At 37.7% G+C, this 18365-nt stretch overlaps 1 protein-coding gene across 8 annotated transcripts in view; it reads right to left on the bottom strand.

Moving 5' to 3' along the window:
- The window catches only part of PIP5K1B (phosphatidylinositol-4-phosphate 5-kinase type 1 beta), a 93973-nt gene that overhangs the window by 5649 nt on the left and 69959 nt on the right, over window positions 1-18365 (bottom strand). For all 8 annotated transcript variants that reach the window (XM_032095643.1, XM_032095650.1, XM_032095646.1 and 5 more), the window contains 7 exons: window positions 17870-18081; window positions 16104-16187; window positions 15943-15991; window positions 15325-15409; window positions 10666-10821; window positions 9765-9909; window positions 3213-3330 (listed from right to left, as the gene is read on the bottom strand). In XM_032095643.1, the coding sequence (XP_031951534.1) occupies window positions 3213-3330; window positions 9765-9909; window positions 10666-10821; window positions 15325-15409; window positions 15943-15991; window positions 16104-16187; window positions 17870-18081 (849 nt within the window). The remainder of the gene's footprint in view (window positions 1-3212; window positions 3331-9764; window positions 9910-10665; window positions 10822-15324; window positions 15410-15942; window positions 15992-16103; window positions 16188-17869; window positions 18082-18365) is intronic.

Here is an 18365-nt window from a genome sequence, read left to right as displayed (position 1 = left end):
GTCATTCCAGGTGCAGGGCTCTGCACTTCTCCTGGTTGAACTTTACACAGTTCTTGTGACCCAGTCTTCCAGCCTGTTCGTGTCTCTGAAAGGTGGCTCTCCCTGGCAATGTGTCCACCTCAACACCCAGTTCAGTGACACAGCAAACGTGGGGAGGGTGCTTTTGATCCCATCATCCAGATCATTCATGGAGATGTTACAACATGGGGCCCATGTTACAACATGCCAGCCTCAGTAAAACACTGATCAGGAGGAAGGAGGTATTAAGAACCTGTGTCTTGCCAACATTATCAGTAACTTTTTCCCTGCCCTGTCTAGTAATGGGTCTGTGTCTTCCCTGGGCTTCTGCTTAACTGCGTATGTATCTGATCAGCCATTTCTTCTCCTTGCTGTCTCTGCCCAGTTCCAGAGCTAGCTGAGCCTTGACCTTCATGTGTGCAACCTTACATGCCCTTGCAAGAATCTTGTAGTCCCCAGTGGGTATCTGATCACTTTTCCATGGAGGGTGTGCTGCTTTTTTGCTTTTAACAACACTCAAAAGCTCATTGTTAAGCCTAGGAAGTCACTTGTTCTGCCTTCTTCCTTTCCCTTTGTAGGAAATGGACTGTTATTGTACTTCCAGCAGGATGTTATTTAAAAGCTCCTAGCACTCACATGCTGGTTTGCTCTCCACGCATGCTGCCTATAAAATCCCTCGCATCTAGGCTCTGAGTGTACTGAAGCTGGCTTGTCTAAAATCCAGGGTCTTTGTCCTAATACTGGTTTTTAGTATGCTCAGCAGGATCTTAAACCCACAGTGTTGTTGTGATTGCTGCATTCAAGGCTATCATTTGAAGTTACATTGTCTTTTCAGTTTGTGAGCAGTAAATCTAGCAATGCATTGTTCCTAGTCAACATGACCAGCACATTTAGCAGGATGGAAGCCCTCATGTATTCCAAGAATTCATGGACAACTTGTGCATTGCTGTACTATTCTCCCAACAAATGCCTGGGTAATTGAAGTCACCCATGACAGCCAGGTTCTTTTGGCTCGATACTTGCTTGAAGAGCCAAAGTAAGTTTTCGTCAGCCTTGTCATCCTGGTGTGAAGGCCAGGAACATACACATAAAAGAAGATCCTCCTTGGTGATGAATCATCTAATCTTGATCCTAAGACATTTGATAGATATTTTTTGGTCTCCAAAGCTTGCCTTCATCCACTCAGATTTCTCTTTTTTTTTTTTTATGAAGTGCAGCTTCACTGTATCTTTCTATCTTTACAAGAGTTTGTAGACATCTGTTGAGATCTTCCAACCAAGAAGTGAATCTTCCCACCAAGCTTCCCACATCATAACTCTCAGACTAGGCATGGATCTGCAGTTCCTCTTCTTGTTGTCCTGAATTCATGCTTTGGTATACATGTACTTGAGGTGGTTGGACTTAGGATTCTTCCTTTGCAAAGGGTTGGGAAGCATTGCCCCCTACTCTAGTACACATATATGCTCATCCATGCTTTGCTTATGAGCATTCACGTATCACAGCTCTGGGTCCTACTCTCAAATTAGTTAGTTAAAAGCACAATTAATTAAGTCAGCTAATCTGCTAGCAAGGTTAGGTTGTGTGTAATTAGTAATTTGTCTACTTCCTGTAACATTTCAGGATTTCTGAGTCCCTCTTTGTTGAACTTTATGATGTTGAACAGATGATTCAGGTCAACATTGGATTAGCAATGAGCCAAACTAACACAAGTCCTACAGCAACAGATTGATTTAATGGGCTGCTTGTGGTCACAGATAACCAAGTCAATTCTACATCTAATTGGCCACTGGTACTTGCTACTGTTTTGCGTCAGTGGAAGTAGGACAGACAACAACTCCCCTAAGTGTGCTGGACTATTAAATTAGTAGCTATTAACTGGGTACTATACATACTTATGTGTTGCTGGTTAATAAGAAGGAAAAAAAACATCAGAGGCACAGCCTACAGAAAAAGAGAATGTGACAAACATATTTCATCTCGATGTAAGATCAGACACAAACCTGTTTTATCTCAACACAAGAAATTTTTTTTCTGAACAAATAGTCAATCACTGGAACAACTTTTTCAGGGATGTGGCAGAGTTCCCATTGCTGGAGGTTTTTAAACTGTGGTGGAAAAGGGTGTTAGATAAAGTTATCTAGGCTCCCTTTTCCTCAAAATGTTGGACTGGATGATCTCTTGAGGCCCCCTCAACCTGAGTTGATTTATGATTCTAAGATATTCTGGATTTCTTAAGACAAAAATCAGGTAACTCTGGGGATAAGAAAAATAAAGAATGCAATAAACTTAATCTAGAAAGGAAACAACCATGTCTCTCTGAAACATTTATTAGAAACATGAACAGATTTCCCTCTTTTGATTCTTCATTTCTGGTACAATTCTTGCCATGAAAGTCAAGGGGAAATATTACCAGAATAATTTCAGAATTGTTTATGTTTTATGAAAATAAGCCTTTGGAAAAAATACCAAGCTTAACATACCTGCCTCCTGCATTTATACTGACAATTTCAGAAGAGCCTAAAACAATTAGATGCACAAAAATTCACTCAACTGGAACTGGAATTGGGTGCCTACAGCCTTTATGTCTGTGGAATGGGAGCTGTAGATACCAAGAGAACTTCTGAAACCCAGGTGACATGAAGACAACAAAAGACAGACTTGAGCTTATCTTTCAGCAGTCAGATAAATTACTCACTAGGAACCGAAACAGTGAAGAAAAGATACATTTTTATCAGCCATCACAACTGGACAACCCTTCAAAGCAGGAAAGGGGCCATTAACATACTTCACACTGAGATCTACTTCACTGGCTTCAAAATCACCGACATAAGCACAGAACTTTCCACTCTGAGAAAATTTAATTTCTACATTGTGGAGTACTCTACATGAAGAGGAAAGATGTTGTTGTTGTTTTGGGTTTTTTTCCTCCAGTGGAAAACAAATAACAGAAAAGACCCCCTACCATTAGAGGAAAACTGAAAGGTGGTTTGTTCTACTTCTTTATTAATGCAATAGTTAATAGGCATATAGATTCTTTAGGGATTTGCTTATGCAAACTTATGCATGTTTCATACGAAAAATACCTCAATAAACTTCTCGATCTTGAAGTTAAGCAGGTATTTTAGTCACTTACTGAGCCTGAGTCAAAGGAATTACAGGTGAAAAAGCCCATCAGAAACAGTTTGGCAACTTACTAAGTAGACATCCAAAACTGAAGCATTATCATTTTCCGTTTCCAACGTGCTCTGTTCTGAAGTCAAATAGATGGCACTGTCTCCCAAAGTGAACGTTGAACTCGAAGGTAACCCTTTACTGCAAAGAGAAGAGAGACTACAATCAACCAAAAATCCAAAGAGCCCAGTCATAGCTGAAAATTTAAAATTGTTTCTCTATTAAACATAAAAATCTTGAAATACTTTAAAAAAAAAGGAATGTAAATAAAAAAATATAGATGTTTTGGCAATGGCAAGATAACTGGAAGCTCCTATTTGACTAATGTATGGAAACCTCAGATTTTACTTTTGCATTTACTGAAGTTTTATCAGAAAGTAATGCTATTTCTGAACTTCAATACTTATTTAAAGAATGAAACTATGTCACAGTAAATGTCACATAATTTCATTAATCTCAAAGCATATTACTTCCACATTACACATGGTGTAAATTTTGGCAGCATTTCGTAATTCAAAATAGGGGAAAAAAAGAGTAAGCAATTAGGCACATTGTAACATTAGTAACATTGGACTTTTCCATGCAGACACAGATCACTTGAAGCCAAAAGTACAGAAGGAAAAGTGGGAGAACGAGGTTGTATTGTAATAAGTACACCTATGCAAGGAAGTGATGTTTACAGAGCAGGTGCACTCTACTACTTTATTCATAGATCAATTTTTTTGTTCTCTGCTTTTCAGAAATAATGCAAATGTATCTACACAGAAACCTTATTCCATAATACACTTAGTCCACAAAGCCAAAACTCTCAAAGGTGTTTTAATGGAATCGGATGTCCATTATCTCATGTCCTCAATAGCTGCCAGAAACTAGGCTCCAGGCTGCCTTGAAAACTCAACTGTCAGTTGTGCAGAGATATATATTTTAAAAGTTCTTACCTATTTACAGACAAAATGATAAGCAAAAATTCTGGATTACAACTTGGTATGAAAGCATGGTTACAGCCATTAGTCCAGACATGACTAATTTCCCCCTCCCTTTGCACTACTTTAAGTATATTTCAGATGGGATAGAACTTCAGAAAGGGCAAAACTAGCATGCAAAGTTGAGATTCAAATTCTCGACAATAATGAATCAATATCATACTGGAGCAGAGCTTTACATTCACGACATTACAATATTCCTTTTATTATATAATGCACTAGACACCTTTTCAAAAGAAAGACTATTTCTCTTGCACCAGGATGACCCAGGTCCTGGTGACTTAGCACTATTCTCACATGTGTAACTTGAATTCTATTGAGCAGCATAAAAGAGTAAAACCAAAAATCTTGTAACTAATCTCTTAACAGCAATACACATGCTGTCAGCAGCTGGTAACTGAAATTCAAATTTCTGCAATAGCATCATCATAGTTGCATTTATTGCCTGTTTTAATGAGACTAGTAAGGCAAATTGGGGGTGGCATGGGAGAGAAAAAGTGAAACCCCCATATACACAGGGTTTCAGAAAGAACAATTCAGAGGAACTATATTTTAATATCGTTTCACAGTGCACTCAGTTCTCATCCTTAATTCTTAGGTTGAAAAAGAACAGCCAAGCAAAAAAGAATAGCACAGGTACTTTCTCTCATTCAGTAATGAACAGCCACAAGGAGCATGCTCAACTATGCTGTTGCCCTCCTCTGGCTGAAATGTTCTATTTGATCTTGGTTCTTAATTAAGAAAAGAAAAAAGAAGCAAAAATAATTCCATCACTAGAGAACTGGGAAAGCTTTGTTTTTCTTTAAGCCGCGATTACATGTTGCTTCAATCATAGTCAAATTTTCTTTCCCATGGGGATACCCCCAGTGTCTCAGTGCATCTGTTCATAGCATTTAAGGATTCAAGTCTTTTTCCTCCACCCAACTGCTTATTATCATGAAGCTTGCATGAATTTAATCCACTTTGAATCAGATTCAGATGAAGTTGTCTAAGCTTCAGAAGCTAAGAGTAGTGGGTGGACAGACAGAACATTCAAACTTAACACAGAGAAGTTTGTTTACGTGGAACACCAGACTGGCAAAAGGGGTGCTTAATATTCCTTACAACAGAAAAACCAATACCTACAAACCCTTACCACTGGAAAAAACAGCAGAAAATTTAACTTTTATTTTCTAAACTCTCTTTGAAGAGGTTGTTTGACAAAATGTCAAGCCATGGGACATTTCAAAGTCTGGATGCTTCAGGAAACTTGACTCTATAAGAGAAAACACCCCACAGTCCCTCAAAGCCTTCTAAAATTTCAAGTGGTCTCCACTAAGAAACAGCAACAATAAAGTAAGGCAAACAAAAAATTGAAAAATATACAGATAAGAAGGAAGAAGAAGAAAGAGAAGGCAGAAGAGCATATTAGATGTGCATCTTACAGAAATGAGACATAGAATGCATAAAGAAGAATTGGATTTCATACAGATTTTTCCCCTAGGCTCAGACGTATCAGAAGAATTCCACAGTCCTCTTTATACAGCCCAAAGAATCTTGCTCTAAAGAGGGAGGTGAAGCACCCCTTTATACATCATGGGATTTTTTTTTTGTGTTTGGGACTGGAAGCCATGAGACCTGCTATATATACATTGAACAAAAAGTTTCTGTATTCTTGAACTATTTAAAACATGAATTTTAAAACATCTACAGTTTTGAAACATTCTAAAATATTTTAAAACAAGTTTCAAACATTTCCAGAAGCACCTGTAAAGGCATTGACCTCCTTCAGCTCTTTGCAATTCTGAAAGCAATGTCAAGTAAGACAAGAGTCATACTACTTAGGGCATTCAGATTTGTCATCTTCAGTTTAATTCACCAGTACTTAATAGGAAAGCTTTTCCTGGAAGGGGAAAAAATGTTATCACTTCCTCTATAAAAATAATCCCTAATATAATACATAAGTATTACATTTCTTAAGATAAAATAAATAAACCCTTTCAAAGAAGTGGTTTTAGACTAAATATTACAGTTTCTAGTGGAAAACATACCCTTTAGGTACTAAAATATCTCTGCACCAAATATAAACCTACCTGAGGAATGGAAAATATTTGAACATTTTAATAGATCAATACATTTTCAATTCTGTTCTTTACTAAAGCAATACTTGACAAAACCACTTGACTGAGAAACAGCTTCATGGAACAGAAGCCAGCTGTCTTCTGACAAGAAAGCCTACATTTACTGAATAACGTATGTCATGATTGTCTTTTTTTTTCCCCTTTTCCTTCTGTTTTTTAGGTCCAGTTCTTTTTGTGCTGAAAAATACAGCCATTTCCTCCTCTCTACTACTCTTTCATTCATACTGTTACTAATTCCTCTTCCCACTGTCTGGATAGCATCTTGGGTTTCCTCTATGTTTTCAACAACTTGGTGAAAATAACCAGCTTGCAGCCTGGAAAAACACTCCTAATAAGCTGTATGTTTATGACTGCTGCTCAGTCTCTCTTTTTCACTTTAATCACAAGTCCCCAAACACTTCTCCACATTATCTACCAATTAGTTATGCTAGTTCTAATCTGTACCAATCCAGCTTTACAAAAACCCTCCTCACAACACAGCCTCAGGATCTGGCTCCAGCTCATCAAGTCACCTCTGTCTGCTTAACCTCAGCAGCAGCAGTTTCTCCCTTTCTAATGCTGAACTCTCAAGGAGAGATGGTGCTGATCACCTTTCTTATGTTAAAGGCCATTTGCCTCTCCTTGGGGAAGTATTACATTAATGGATAACAGAAACAGAGGGTCATTCTGAACAAAAACCAAAACCCAAAGAGAAGATACGGTGTGTGCTTCAAGGTATCCGAAAGTATTACTGCTCTCTTTATAATGAGGAAAATAACAGCATTTGTTGCCTAAGTGGTGTGGGCACATACTGGTCATTAGCACTAGTGGGAGTCAAGGAGCTGTACCGATATCCCATTATTACTACTCACACAGGCCTGTCCCTCTTCATTACCTTAAACCAGAAACTTCTGATAGGTTACAGGCAAATTCATGTACTCTCTTTGTGCTATGTTACTTTGAAGAACAAAGAAAAAGCCTGATGAAGAAGATGCTAAACTGTAATTCTATTAAATAACAAAGCAGAATATCATAGTCAATTACATATTTAAAGATTGAAAGCAGGCTCACAGTTGTAAACAAATCTTTAATTCAGGCTTTGTTTCAAAGACTTCTCCAAGCTTTCTATTTATCAGAGACAAATGGTGAAATGATGAGTCCTGCATCATATAATTTTCTAGTATTCAAAAGAATTTCTCTGGCAAGAAAAAACTATCTACAATTCAGTGCATCATTGTAGCATGGGTTTTTTGGTGGTTTTATTTCCTTGCTAGCTTTTCTTATGAGAGGACTGAAGTTCCTGAAGTGAACCATAAAAACATAGGTAAGACTTTGGATGGATATATTATTTAGTGCCAAGAAGAAGGAATGACCTCCCTGAACTGATGCCAAAAGAAGTGGGTACGAAACAGCAGGTACCCAGAATCTTATGGAAATAAGATTCCATACTGAGCATGCTTAGCAGCTTTCTTAACTCCTGAGAGAAAGCCACTAGCTATGACAGGGAAGCTAATCCTCGTGAATTGTACATACTGAGATTGTGACACACACCACTACTTAATGAGAATTAAAAACTGCCACCACGCCCCAGCTGAAGAGGGCACACCTAGACCAGCAAAGGTGTTAGTTGGTAAACCCCCATGGCAGATCTCTTGGCTACCGTGTAAGATATTCTGGCAGAAGGTATGGAGAGAACCACACATCTGTGAATGCTGGTACAAGGTCTGCTGTGTTAGAGAATGTGCCCTCTTGTACTGATGAAGTCCATACCTGGACTGCAGATATTAACAATCTGATATTGTAAGATAAGCATGCTAATCACATAGCTGGCAACATGTCTTGTATTAGAGGTTACTTCATTGACTGAATCACAACTGGAAAGCAAATGAGTTTAGATATACAAAGTGTAGACCCGCTAAAAACTTTATTTTAGAATTATTTTGGAGTATCTTTACAGGAAAATATAATGGACTTACTCATAGGTTTTTCTTTACAATTAATTTTTTAGAGAGCAAAGAATATTTGAAATGCTTTAAATCTGAACTCTTTGTTCAGACAACTACACCATTTTGTTTTCCCAACTGATGCTGATACAAAGCAGTTCTGTAGTTTTATTTGGTGCTTAAAGCAAATAAAACCCTCTGGTACTCTGTAACTTTATTTCTATCAAAGGAAAACTTGGTAAAAGATCATGAATATTGAAGTCCTACAGATAACTTTTGACACAAGTTGAAGTGAATGAGCTCTATTTCTACTGATGCTTATTTGTCAGCAGTTTTATTTCCTGAAGCTTGTGTAGAACTATTTGCGTTCTGCAATTAAAACTTCATGTTTATTACACCCCAAAACATACCTCATTCCACATTTTTATAGGGAACCATCAGACATATGGGAGATGCCACATCGGTGAGATTTATTTCAACTTAATGGAAGCTGTAAATATCACTTTCATCAAGTAATGCTGCAAGTCATTTTATCTTTTATGTAAACGCAGTTGGCAAATATTTAACAGAAGGTAAAATCCTGCTGCCTCAAGATTGCTTTTAAAATAACTTGATCTTTTTGGGCAACATGCAGTTTACAGGAAAGAACTACATCTTGGCACATGAGTACATTTGTCAAATTTATGCATTAGTAGTTCACAATTCCGAACAATATTCAAGATGCTTCAGTGGTTACCTTTCTTGATGAAAAAAGGCAAAGAAATGGCTCAATACACAGTAAAGAGATCTGCAAGCAGGCAAAGTGACACAACGCAGCACACTTCAGATGCACAAGGGAGCATACAGGCACGTGCAGATACTATCTCCCAGTAAGACTTACTGGCTTAAGCATCATATTGGACAAACAAGGCTGAATTATATTCAAACAACTCAAATCACATTCAACCTAGCTCACTAGCATTGGCACAACTTTTCTTAAGACTTTCTGGTTTTTATCCTTCCTGGATTAAAATCAGACAGGCTCTAATCACATCCATGGCTGATGTTTCATAGAAATTCAGTCCAAAAAATGGTTGTTATGGAAGAATTTAAAGCAGACCATTCAGCACTGAACATTCAGAATAAAGAACAACTTTTCCTTTTCTTAGCACATCACCATTTGCTGCAGCTCTTTTAGGCTACAGCCAAGTTACAAGAAGCACTTCCTACCCTGACCTTAATGTAGTTTGGTTTATGGTACAGACTAAGGCCTAGCAAAATGTAGATATCCAATTTAGTATTGGAACATGAAGAAAAATTCATATAACATTTTTTCCATGTTTATGCTTTCTATTTCATGATTCCCAATTACAATATGTATAATTACAAACAAATACATGATAAATCCTACAGGCTTTTGGCACCCCTCCTTCACTGGGAAGGTTAAAGACCGAGTTACAGAGACACTTGCCCCTTCTGCTGCTTCTTTTGCAGAGCCTCCTTCTGTTGACCACAATGTTAGACTTTTAGCAGAACAGTGGAGAATTCTCTAACATGTGTACGGCCTTTACCTGCTAGAATAGAGCGTAGGTTGATCACGTTGACAGTGCTCATCTACATTCAAGGAAGAAGAAGAAAGTGTGGTTGCCAAGGAAGTTGCTTCAAACAGAGATTGAGTGCTTGGCACTAGATCCGGCCGGTGGTGTGAACCTAGTACTGCATATACAGAAATAAAGAACTACATTAACAAATTTCATTTCAAGTTGAGCCCAGGAATCTTCATGTAAGTATATGGAGTCCCATAGTGCCCTCATCAGCTTATTGAAGTTCCTTAACATTTGAATTGATGAGATGATAGCATTCTTATGTCCATACCCACACTCTTTTCTATTACAGAGTGGATTTCAGCTGCTAACCAGTACGTTCAGCAGAATACAGAGTAACTCCAAAGTCAAATATTAAACAGAGGTATGAGTTATGAATTCTTCTCAGTTCTGGAACTATTCTCATGCTACCAGGGCTCATTTGTCAGACTGGATTAGGCAATTGGTTCTGCTTTTGTCATGGCTGTGGCCAAGTTCTGAAAGGGGCAAAATTGGTAACTTTTCAAAAAGACTTTGGGAACAATGAACTGAGCTTCAAAACACTTCATGTGACATGCTTGTTTAAAGGTCAGTGAAAAGGATAGCACTGGCTATACAGCCTTAATTCACTACCTAGGCTGAATACATTTTTCTAGGATGTCCTGAAATCTGAAAGTTTAACATCACATTACAAACTTTGAGTCTGATGTCCTCTTGTTCCTGAAGGTCCATTTTGCCAAATATTACTAACTACTCCCTCCATAAGAATAACCTGACTCTGATTTTGAGAGATCAGCCATATTGGGGGCTTTCTAGTTATAGGACTTCTATGGCTTGTATAAAATCCCTTTAAAAACATTGTTTAGGTTGTTGATTTGAAAGACAGTACCTTCATCATCAAGGCTGGCATAACTTTGTCCTTCAGCAAGAATGCCATGCTTTTCATCCTTCCATTCCTGGCTAACTGCGCACACTATTTCTTGTGATGCTGCCTTTAGGGCTGTGATGGAATTGCACCGTTTCTTTGAAGGCGAAGGCTTTAAAGCTGTATTACCAAATGAACATAGGTGTTGAATGATGTCATCTTATCTCCCTGCACATCTTTAACAGCATATGGAAAAGGTAAGTCATATAGAAAATCTAGGTTTTAAATACAAATGAAGAGCACATCCAGAAACCTACTTAACAAACATTATATTAAAACTAGAGTGAAAGGTATTGTTATTTCATCTACAAGGGAAGTACTTTTGTCTTTTTCAGTTTCTTACTGCTTATTATAGGACAATAAGTCGAGTCACTGGCACCACTAAGTTAAAAAACTCATGTGGAGTACTAGCCCATGTAATCAGAGACAGAATGATACACAAAAAAACCCCCAGAAAACAGGAAAACTGAAAAGACGTTTGGAGTATTCTGAGAGGTTACAACCATTTTTTTGAGCTGTTAAATACTACTATGTAATGATACTGCAGAATTTCCACTTCAGACTCATGTGTCAAACACTTCCTTTGGGTACCATGAACACTTCCAAAATCTTGATGGTGTGCACACTCAGATATGAGCACCTCTTTTATAATTCTTAACAGGACCTGCCTACTTAAAAAGCATTTTGAGTCAAACCCAAACTGATCATTGCCACTACTACTGAACCATGACCTCCATCTGTAGTCCTTCTCCAGAAGGATCCCAGCTAATTCATTTAGTGTTTCTCAGCTGCTGATCTCCATGCACTGGTTTACTACAAATTTCAAATTAAAAACATCAAGTCTTGGCTAAAGACTGAAGAAAAGAATTAGATGCATAGTTCCAGGGTATTTTAAAAAAAATAACATAGTAGATATTTGCTGAGCTAGCCTCTGCCCAAGGCTAAATCCACTTACTAAGTTTTTGTTTACAATTACACATGGTTGTTAATTACACATGGTTGTTCTGTGCACTAGGGGAAAAAACAGATTCAGAACAGGGCTTAAGTGTTTAAACTGAAATGTATGACTCAAAGCCTAGAAATAATGTTCCTGAAGGCAGGAACACTCACAATTTTTTATTTTATGAAAGAATGATAATGCATTTGAACCATTAATCTGTATAGAAGTATATTAACAGTCATGTATACAGAAGAAATCAGTAAGAGCAGGATACTTGGACAGGTTAATAGCCTGGAAAAATGAGACAGATGAATTAAGAGCAGAGAGAAAATCAGACATGATATCCCTTAATTGTACATTGTACGCCTCAAATACAGAACAGGTTGTGTCTTGTCCTGGAACAAATCTAGCAGTAAGAATTAGAAAGAATTGGGAAAAAAAGACTCAGATGTTGAGGTAACATATATAGCATTTATTTTGTCAAACAGAAGTATCAAGTAGTAAGGAGCAGACACTCTTTATTCTTTATCAATGCAGAGGAGTTCCTTTGAGTATTGTCTCAGACAGCAGAACTCCCACCAGTTCTTTGGCAAAATTATTCTAAGATTTAAAGAGAACTGAGTCTCAGGAGGCTCCTTTCTCCTTTCCGCTGAATTTTGCTTCACATTTTGCCACATTACATCAGACTCTTCTATTTTCTTATTAATCAGTTTTGTCCAAAGGATTTAACTTTTAACACTTTAAATCATTAATTTATTCTAGTATTCGTAGTCATTCTTGTTTTACTTAAATCTCATTTAGTTCAAGCGTGCGTTTGTATTTTGTTCCCCCTCTGACCACATAGACTTATTTCTCACTCCAGATAACTAATGAAAATGTTAGGAGAACAGCCTAACACTGGTCCAAAAGTATTGCAAAACACCTTCTATCAGTTTAAGACAATGCCATATGCTCAACAGTCCTCCTGTAGTATTGGAGCCGAGTGTCCATTCCACATTTTGACACTCAAACTCCAAGGCAAATACACTTTCATGAGCAGGATTATGAAACTGCTAACTCAGATCCATTTTAAATTACAAGCTTCTCTACAAACTAGATAGTTCTAGCCCATCAGTTAATATTTACTTGTCAAGAACTCTGCTTCATAAAAAACCCTCAAAACTCAGAAAACACTCTCTCCTAGAGGGTAAGCAAAAACACCCCTTCTCTTACTAGAAAGAAACAAAAAGCCCTGTGCAGTTTCAGCATCACTTCCATGGGTTTAAAAAAATAATCTGGTAGTAAAGCAGCAAGTTAGTATGTATGCACACTATTTAAAATACCTAATCTGTATGTCTTACTGTAATGTGTTATGCCACTTGTGGTAACTGTTGGAAAAAAAAACCTCATTGCTCACATAATCAGAACAGTTTTTGCCCAAAGAACAGCCGGGACCTCATCAAACCCCAAGCACTCATCTTTGCATTGCCAGTATATTTATTAGGTCTTCCCTACAGCATTCGTTACTGCACACACATTGAGCAGATCTCAGCAGTTTTCAGAGAATGGCTTGTGTTGGAAGGGATCTTAAAAATCATCTAGTTCCAAACCCCACTGACCCCAGAGACACCTTCCACTAGGCCAGCTTGCTCAGATCCCCATTGAAACTGGCCTTGAACACTTCCAGGATGGGGCATCTACAATTTCTCTGGGCAGCCTGTTCCAGTGCCTAATCACCCTCACTTGTAAAGTGCTTCTTCCTGACACCTAACCTAAATCTACTCTTCTTCAGCTTAAAGCCAATCCCTCTTGTCCTATCACTATATGCCCTTTTAAAAAGGGTATCTCCAGCCTTTAGGTACTGGAAGGCTGCTACAAGATTTTCCCAGAGACTTCTCTTCTCTGGGCTGAACATCCCCAACTTGCTCAGTTTGACTTCACAGGAGAGGTCCTCCATTTTTCTAATCATGTTGGCGGCCCTCCTCTGGACTCTCTCTGACAAGCCCATGTCCCCCTGTACTGGGACCCCAGAGCTGGATGCAGCACTGCAGGTGGGGTCTCACCAGAGCAGAGCAGAGGGCAGAATCCCCTCCCTGGCCCTGCTGCCCACCCTGCTTTGAATGCAGCCCAGGACACGTTTGGCTTTCTGAGCTGCAAGTGCTCATTGCTGGGTCATGTGCAGCCTCTCCTCCACCACCACCCCCAAGTCCTTCTCAGCAGGGCTGCCCTGGATCTGTTCATCCCCCAGCCTGTGTTGGTACCTGGGGTTACCCCAACCCAGATGTAACACTTTGCACTTGGCTTTGTTGAACCTGGTAAGGTTCCCATGGGCCCACTTCTCAAGCTTGTCTGGATCTCTTTTGTCCCCCATCACCATCTTTCTCTGCACTAGCAATGCTTCAGATTGAATTTCCTTTCAGTAGCGTGATCAACTTACAGATAAATTATCCATCAATTCAGTAATATTTATAAGACTCACAAAAAGTCTTACTTTCCTGAAAAGCTGTCATAACATATCATGCATACAGGGAATCACTACTTGGGGTTAATTCAAATTTTCTTTTTCTTCTAAAGATTCCTTCATTCTACTTAAAATATCTTAATTTTTAAAATATAGTTACTCTCAGCCTTCTCCTTTCATCTGTCTATCCTATTCTTTTTTTTATTTAGAATGTCACAAAATACTTATCACCTACACTTCTGCCTTCTTGTTGCATTATCAGTTTTCCGTCTTCTTTCATATGCCCTCAGACAATCATGTTTGTTGTTCTGGTTTGCCAGGCCTCTAACAGTGGTTTTCATGAGCAGGCTCAGAGTTTGCAGGCTCAGAGTTCACCCGCTCAACTGGTCTTTTGAAAATCATAACTCATCTTTAGGCAACATGCAGAGCAACAAAGGCCAGTATAACTTCCAGTGGTAGAAAACGTAGTAAAAATAAACCTTGATCTGAACTTTTGATGGAAGAAGCCTGTATGAAGGAGTCTCTAAACTTTTTCCTTTATTAGTAAAATGCTAAATTAATTTCCCTGAGTTGAATCAGTTTTGCCTGGGACAGTAATTGGTGAGTGATCTCTCCCTGTCCTTATTTGGACCCACGTGCCTTTTGTTATAACTTTTCCCGCATCTAGTTGAAGAGGGGGAGTGATAGAGTGTCTAGGTGGTCACCTGAAGCCAACATTAGCCCACTTCACCCACTAAGTAGCTAATAGTGATATGTACCTTACCGTTGAGAGTTAATTAAAAGATAAGGAAGGAGAAATGGAGAGGAAAACTAGATATTTGAATTATGGGTTTTTTTCTTGATAAAGCACAGAAGAAATCTGTATCAAAGAGAAGAATACCTAATGCTGGAAATGGTATATAAACAATCTTTACTTCTGCAAAATAAATAAATTAAAATCAATGGAGGTATTTCTACAATTACTAGATGCAGGACTGGATATGTCATTAGATCATGAAACTTAATGTGCTAATATATAGGAACCTCTTTTACCTTTAGACAGCCCTGATGTGACAAAAATACATAATACAAAATTCTCTGTAATTTTACTATTACAGTAAAATCCGAATTGCCAGAAATGTAGTTTCTTGATTGGAGCTACGAAAGTGCTACATGATGTTGAAGAAAGGCTTGCCAAGACAGGAGCATTATAAAATTATGGTTATAAAAATATCTAAAAGATTAGAAGTCACTACTTTCTTACCTTGAACTTTTTTGAAAACTCTTGCATTCATAAACTTTAAAAATCTGTCCGCATAAAAACTTGGTCGGTGAACCGAAACAGTATCCTACAGGATTGAAAAAGGTCTCAGTCACATTTTCCACAAGTAAATCACAAGTAAGGTGTCAAGAAAGAAGCTGGACACCTCAGCCAACTATATTATACATTTCAGGCATAGTCAAAACTAGTGAATCATTACAATTTTTTTTTCTTTTAAAGGTTAATTCTTCAAGAACTTTTTAGGTATTTCATTTATGAAATTATGAGTTATGAATTATACAGCTATATTCTGCAAAATCTTCCAAGCATTTGAAATGAATTTTTTCAAATTACAGATATTTTTCAGTTACAGACTCATCAATGTCCTGCTAAGTGGCTAGTCTTGTGTAAGTTATAAGAACAAGCTGATAGTATTAGTTGTTATCTGAAAGCTCAACAAGTAAAATCAGAGCATGTATTGGGAAGATTTCAGCAGAAGCTCAAACCACACGGTGATGTTAGACTACAAATATACCAGAACTAGTTTCTTCCTGGTCAACATGAGTCAAAGGTCCACTAGCTAAAAATCAGCAGTTTAAAAAAATAATAAAATCTACTTACCCCATCATAAACAAGAGCTTTCCAAGAATGTTCCAGCCTCTTCATTAACCTAAGTATGTAAAAATCAAAATCAGAACTGCTTTATAAAATTTCCATTTTTACAAGTTATTTCAGAATATTTTACTCAGTGAAAATTCATTGAAAGTTGAAGTTCAACTTACCTGTAAGACTGGAGAATATCAATAATACCCATAAATAAAAGCAGTTTTTCTCCTTTATGGCTTTTTGCTGGAATACCTCCCATTCTGAGAGAAACAACATAGTTAGAATCTCCTTTAAGACATCTCTGATCACCAGTTACCAGCTGAACTGTACCCACTTGCAAACCCAAAGGAATAGACAATATTAAAGCCAGATGCTACAGTGCAAAGTCAGTCAAATGTGAGTCACCTAACATGCAATGGATTTTAAATAGAAAATCAGAAGTACTTGGGATTCAGTGGTAAATATCCATCATTCAAAAAAAGGATTAATATTTTGAGATACTTTTTAGATAGAATTGGAAGTGTTCAGATGATCTGAAAATTGGAAAAAAATTATACATCAGTTCATTGTTAAGGAAAGTAAGTGACTTTAGATAAGGGAGAATTTTCTCACTTTATTGATCCTAGGTAAAAAAATCATAGAGAGTCAGCACATTAATCAAAGTCTTAAAAGGTTGTTTCATATATTTTTCACTAAAAACTATGTATTACTGTGCTTTTCCAAAGTTTCTTTACAGACAGTAAGTGACAGATAAAGCAACAGTATCAAGCTAAGAATTCTGACCGCGTGGGCTTCCAGTTGGTCCAGGGTCTGTACTCAGCCATGAACTTAAAGAACAAGACCTTCCTTCTAAGACCCTCTCTTCCTACTCGAACACCTAGAAAAACGGGTCCATTGTTTTTAGAACCTCAGCATTGTTTTTTGCTCCACTAGCCATTATGTCAATATGAGAGAGGAGATAGTGCAAGGAGCCAAGGAAGGACTCCACTTGTCAGGATCTGAGTAGCACTATATAAGCTCAAGTGATGTGGGAGCCCAGGGTGGCAGACAATGCAACACCTCTGCCATCATACAACAGCACTGGCCATCTTCTGTGTGAATGTGAGTCAGTTGTAAAAACTGAGTGAAATAAAACTGTCTAATTTATATTCTAGAGTTCTCAACACCTGGAAATTCTCTATGAATGCTAAATATCCTAACTCTCCCACCTGTTTGCTGTAGGTTTAAGCACAGGTTTCTATATCATTATTTGTATTTACCGACACAGCTCCCTTGAGAACCAGGAGAAAAGTAAATCCTTAATTTTAAATTAAATCCTCATTATAATGAAGGACTGATTATATACAATGCTGAATGGTAAAGATAATGCTCTCATAGCCCTTAATATATTATGAAGGAAACAACAGAGTAATGATTGTCTATATATTCCAATTTCCATTCAAGTTTTTGCTAGAAGAAAAATAAGAGAAAAGCTTCAGTTCTTGGTCTCAGGAAATCTCATATATGACTGCACTTCAGTGTTTGATGATATCATTCTATGTATATTGACTATACAACTTCAAGATGAAAACAACTGCTGTAGGAATATCCATTTCAATGTTAATTTATAATTTTTGCTTAGGTCTCACCAGGCTGCTTCCAGTTAAAATTAGATTACAGCTGGGACTCTTGTAATAGCTGTCTAATAACATATTTTAGAAAAAAGAACGCTCTTGAGCATACGTAAGTCACTCTGAACTATCATGCCATCATGTATTTAAAGACAATCGATCTACTAATCAACATTTCAATTTCATGCTCTGTGGCAAATCTTGATGATGCAGCTTTTGGGGGCGGGGGGGGAAAGGCTCAATCTTTCAATTCCTGGAATGCAGCGTACTCATTAATGTTTTGACTGTTAATAGTTCTAACAGTAATCTTAAGAGCAGATTACAGCACTTACGTGTTTGTTGTCTCTGTGGTGACAGAGTCTCCAGACTTCCCAGGGCCCTGTATTGACTCCATGGCTGTGGAATAAAGAACTTTCTGCCCTCCATGGCGTTTTGCATCTGATGCACTCTGGGAACACTCTCCTTCTTTTTCCTTCATGGTACTTTTCAATATGTGGATCCCCAGAAGCAGACTGTAATCCATGATCTTAAAACTTTCTAGGACCTATGGACACAGAAGAAATGGCTATACTGAAACAACAAAAGAATTCACAACAGCATTTTGCAAACCGCAGTGTAAACAGGCACAAGTTTTGAGGCAAAAGCTTCTCTTACCAGGAAAATGTGTGAAATTACAGTTAAACAAAAACATTTTACTATCCCACACAAGCCAAAGTGCTAGTTATCTAATTAGCTGAATGTTCTTGTAACAAACTGGAAAGAAAGATGCACAGCCAAAATGTAACCTGATGTTATTTTACAGTCAAGGAAGATAATTCCAGGCAGCAC

The sequence above is a fragment of the Corvus moneduloides genome, chromosome Z (genome assembly GCF_009650955.1).
Source record: "Corvus moneduloides isolate bCorMon1 chromosome Z, bCorMon1.pri, whole genome shotgun sequence".
Classification (NCBI taxonomy): Eukaryota; Metazoa; Chordata; class Aves; order Passeriformes; family Corvidae; genus Corvus; species Corvus moneduloides.
This window is presented reverse-complemented; position numbering and strand designations above follow the sequence as displayed.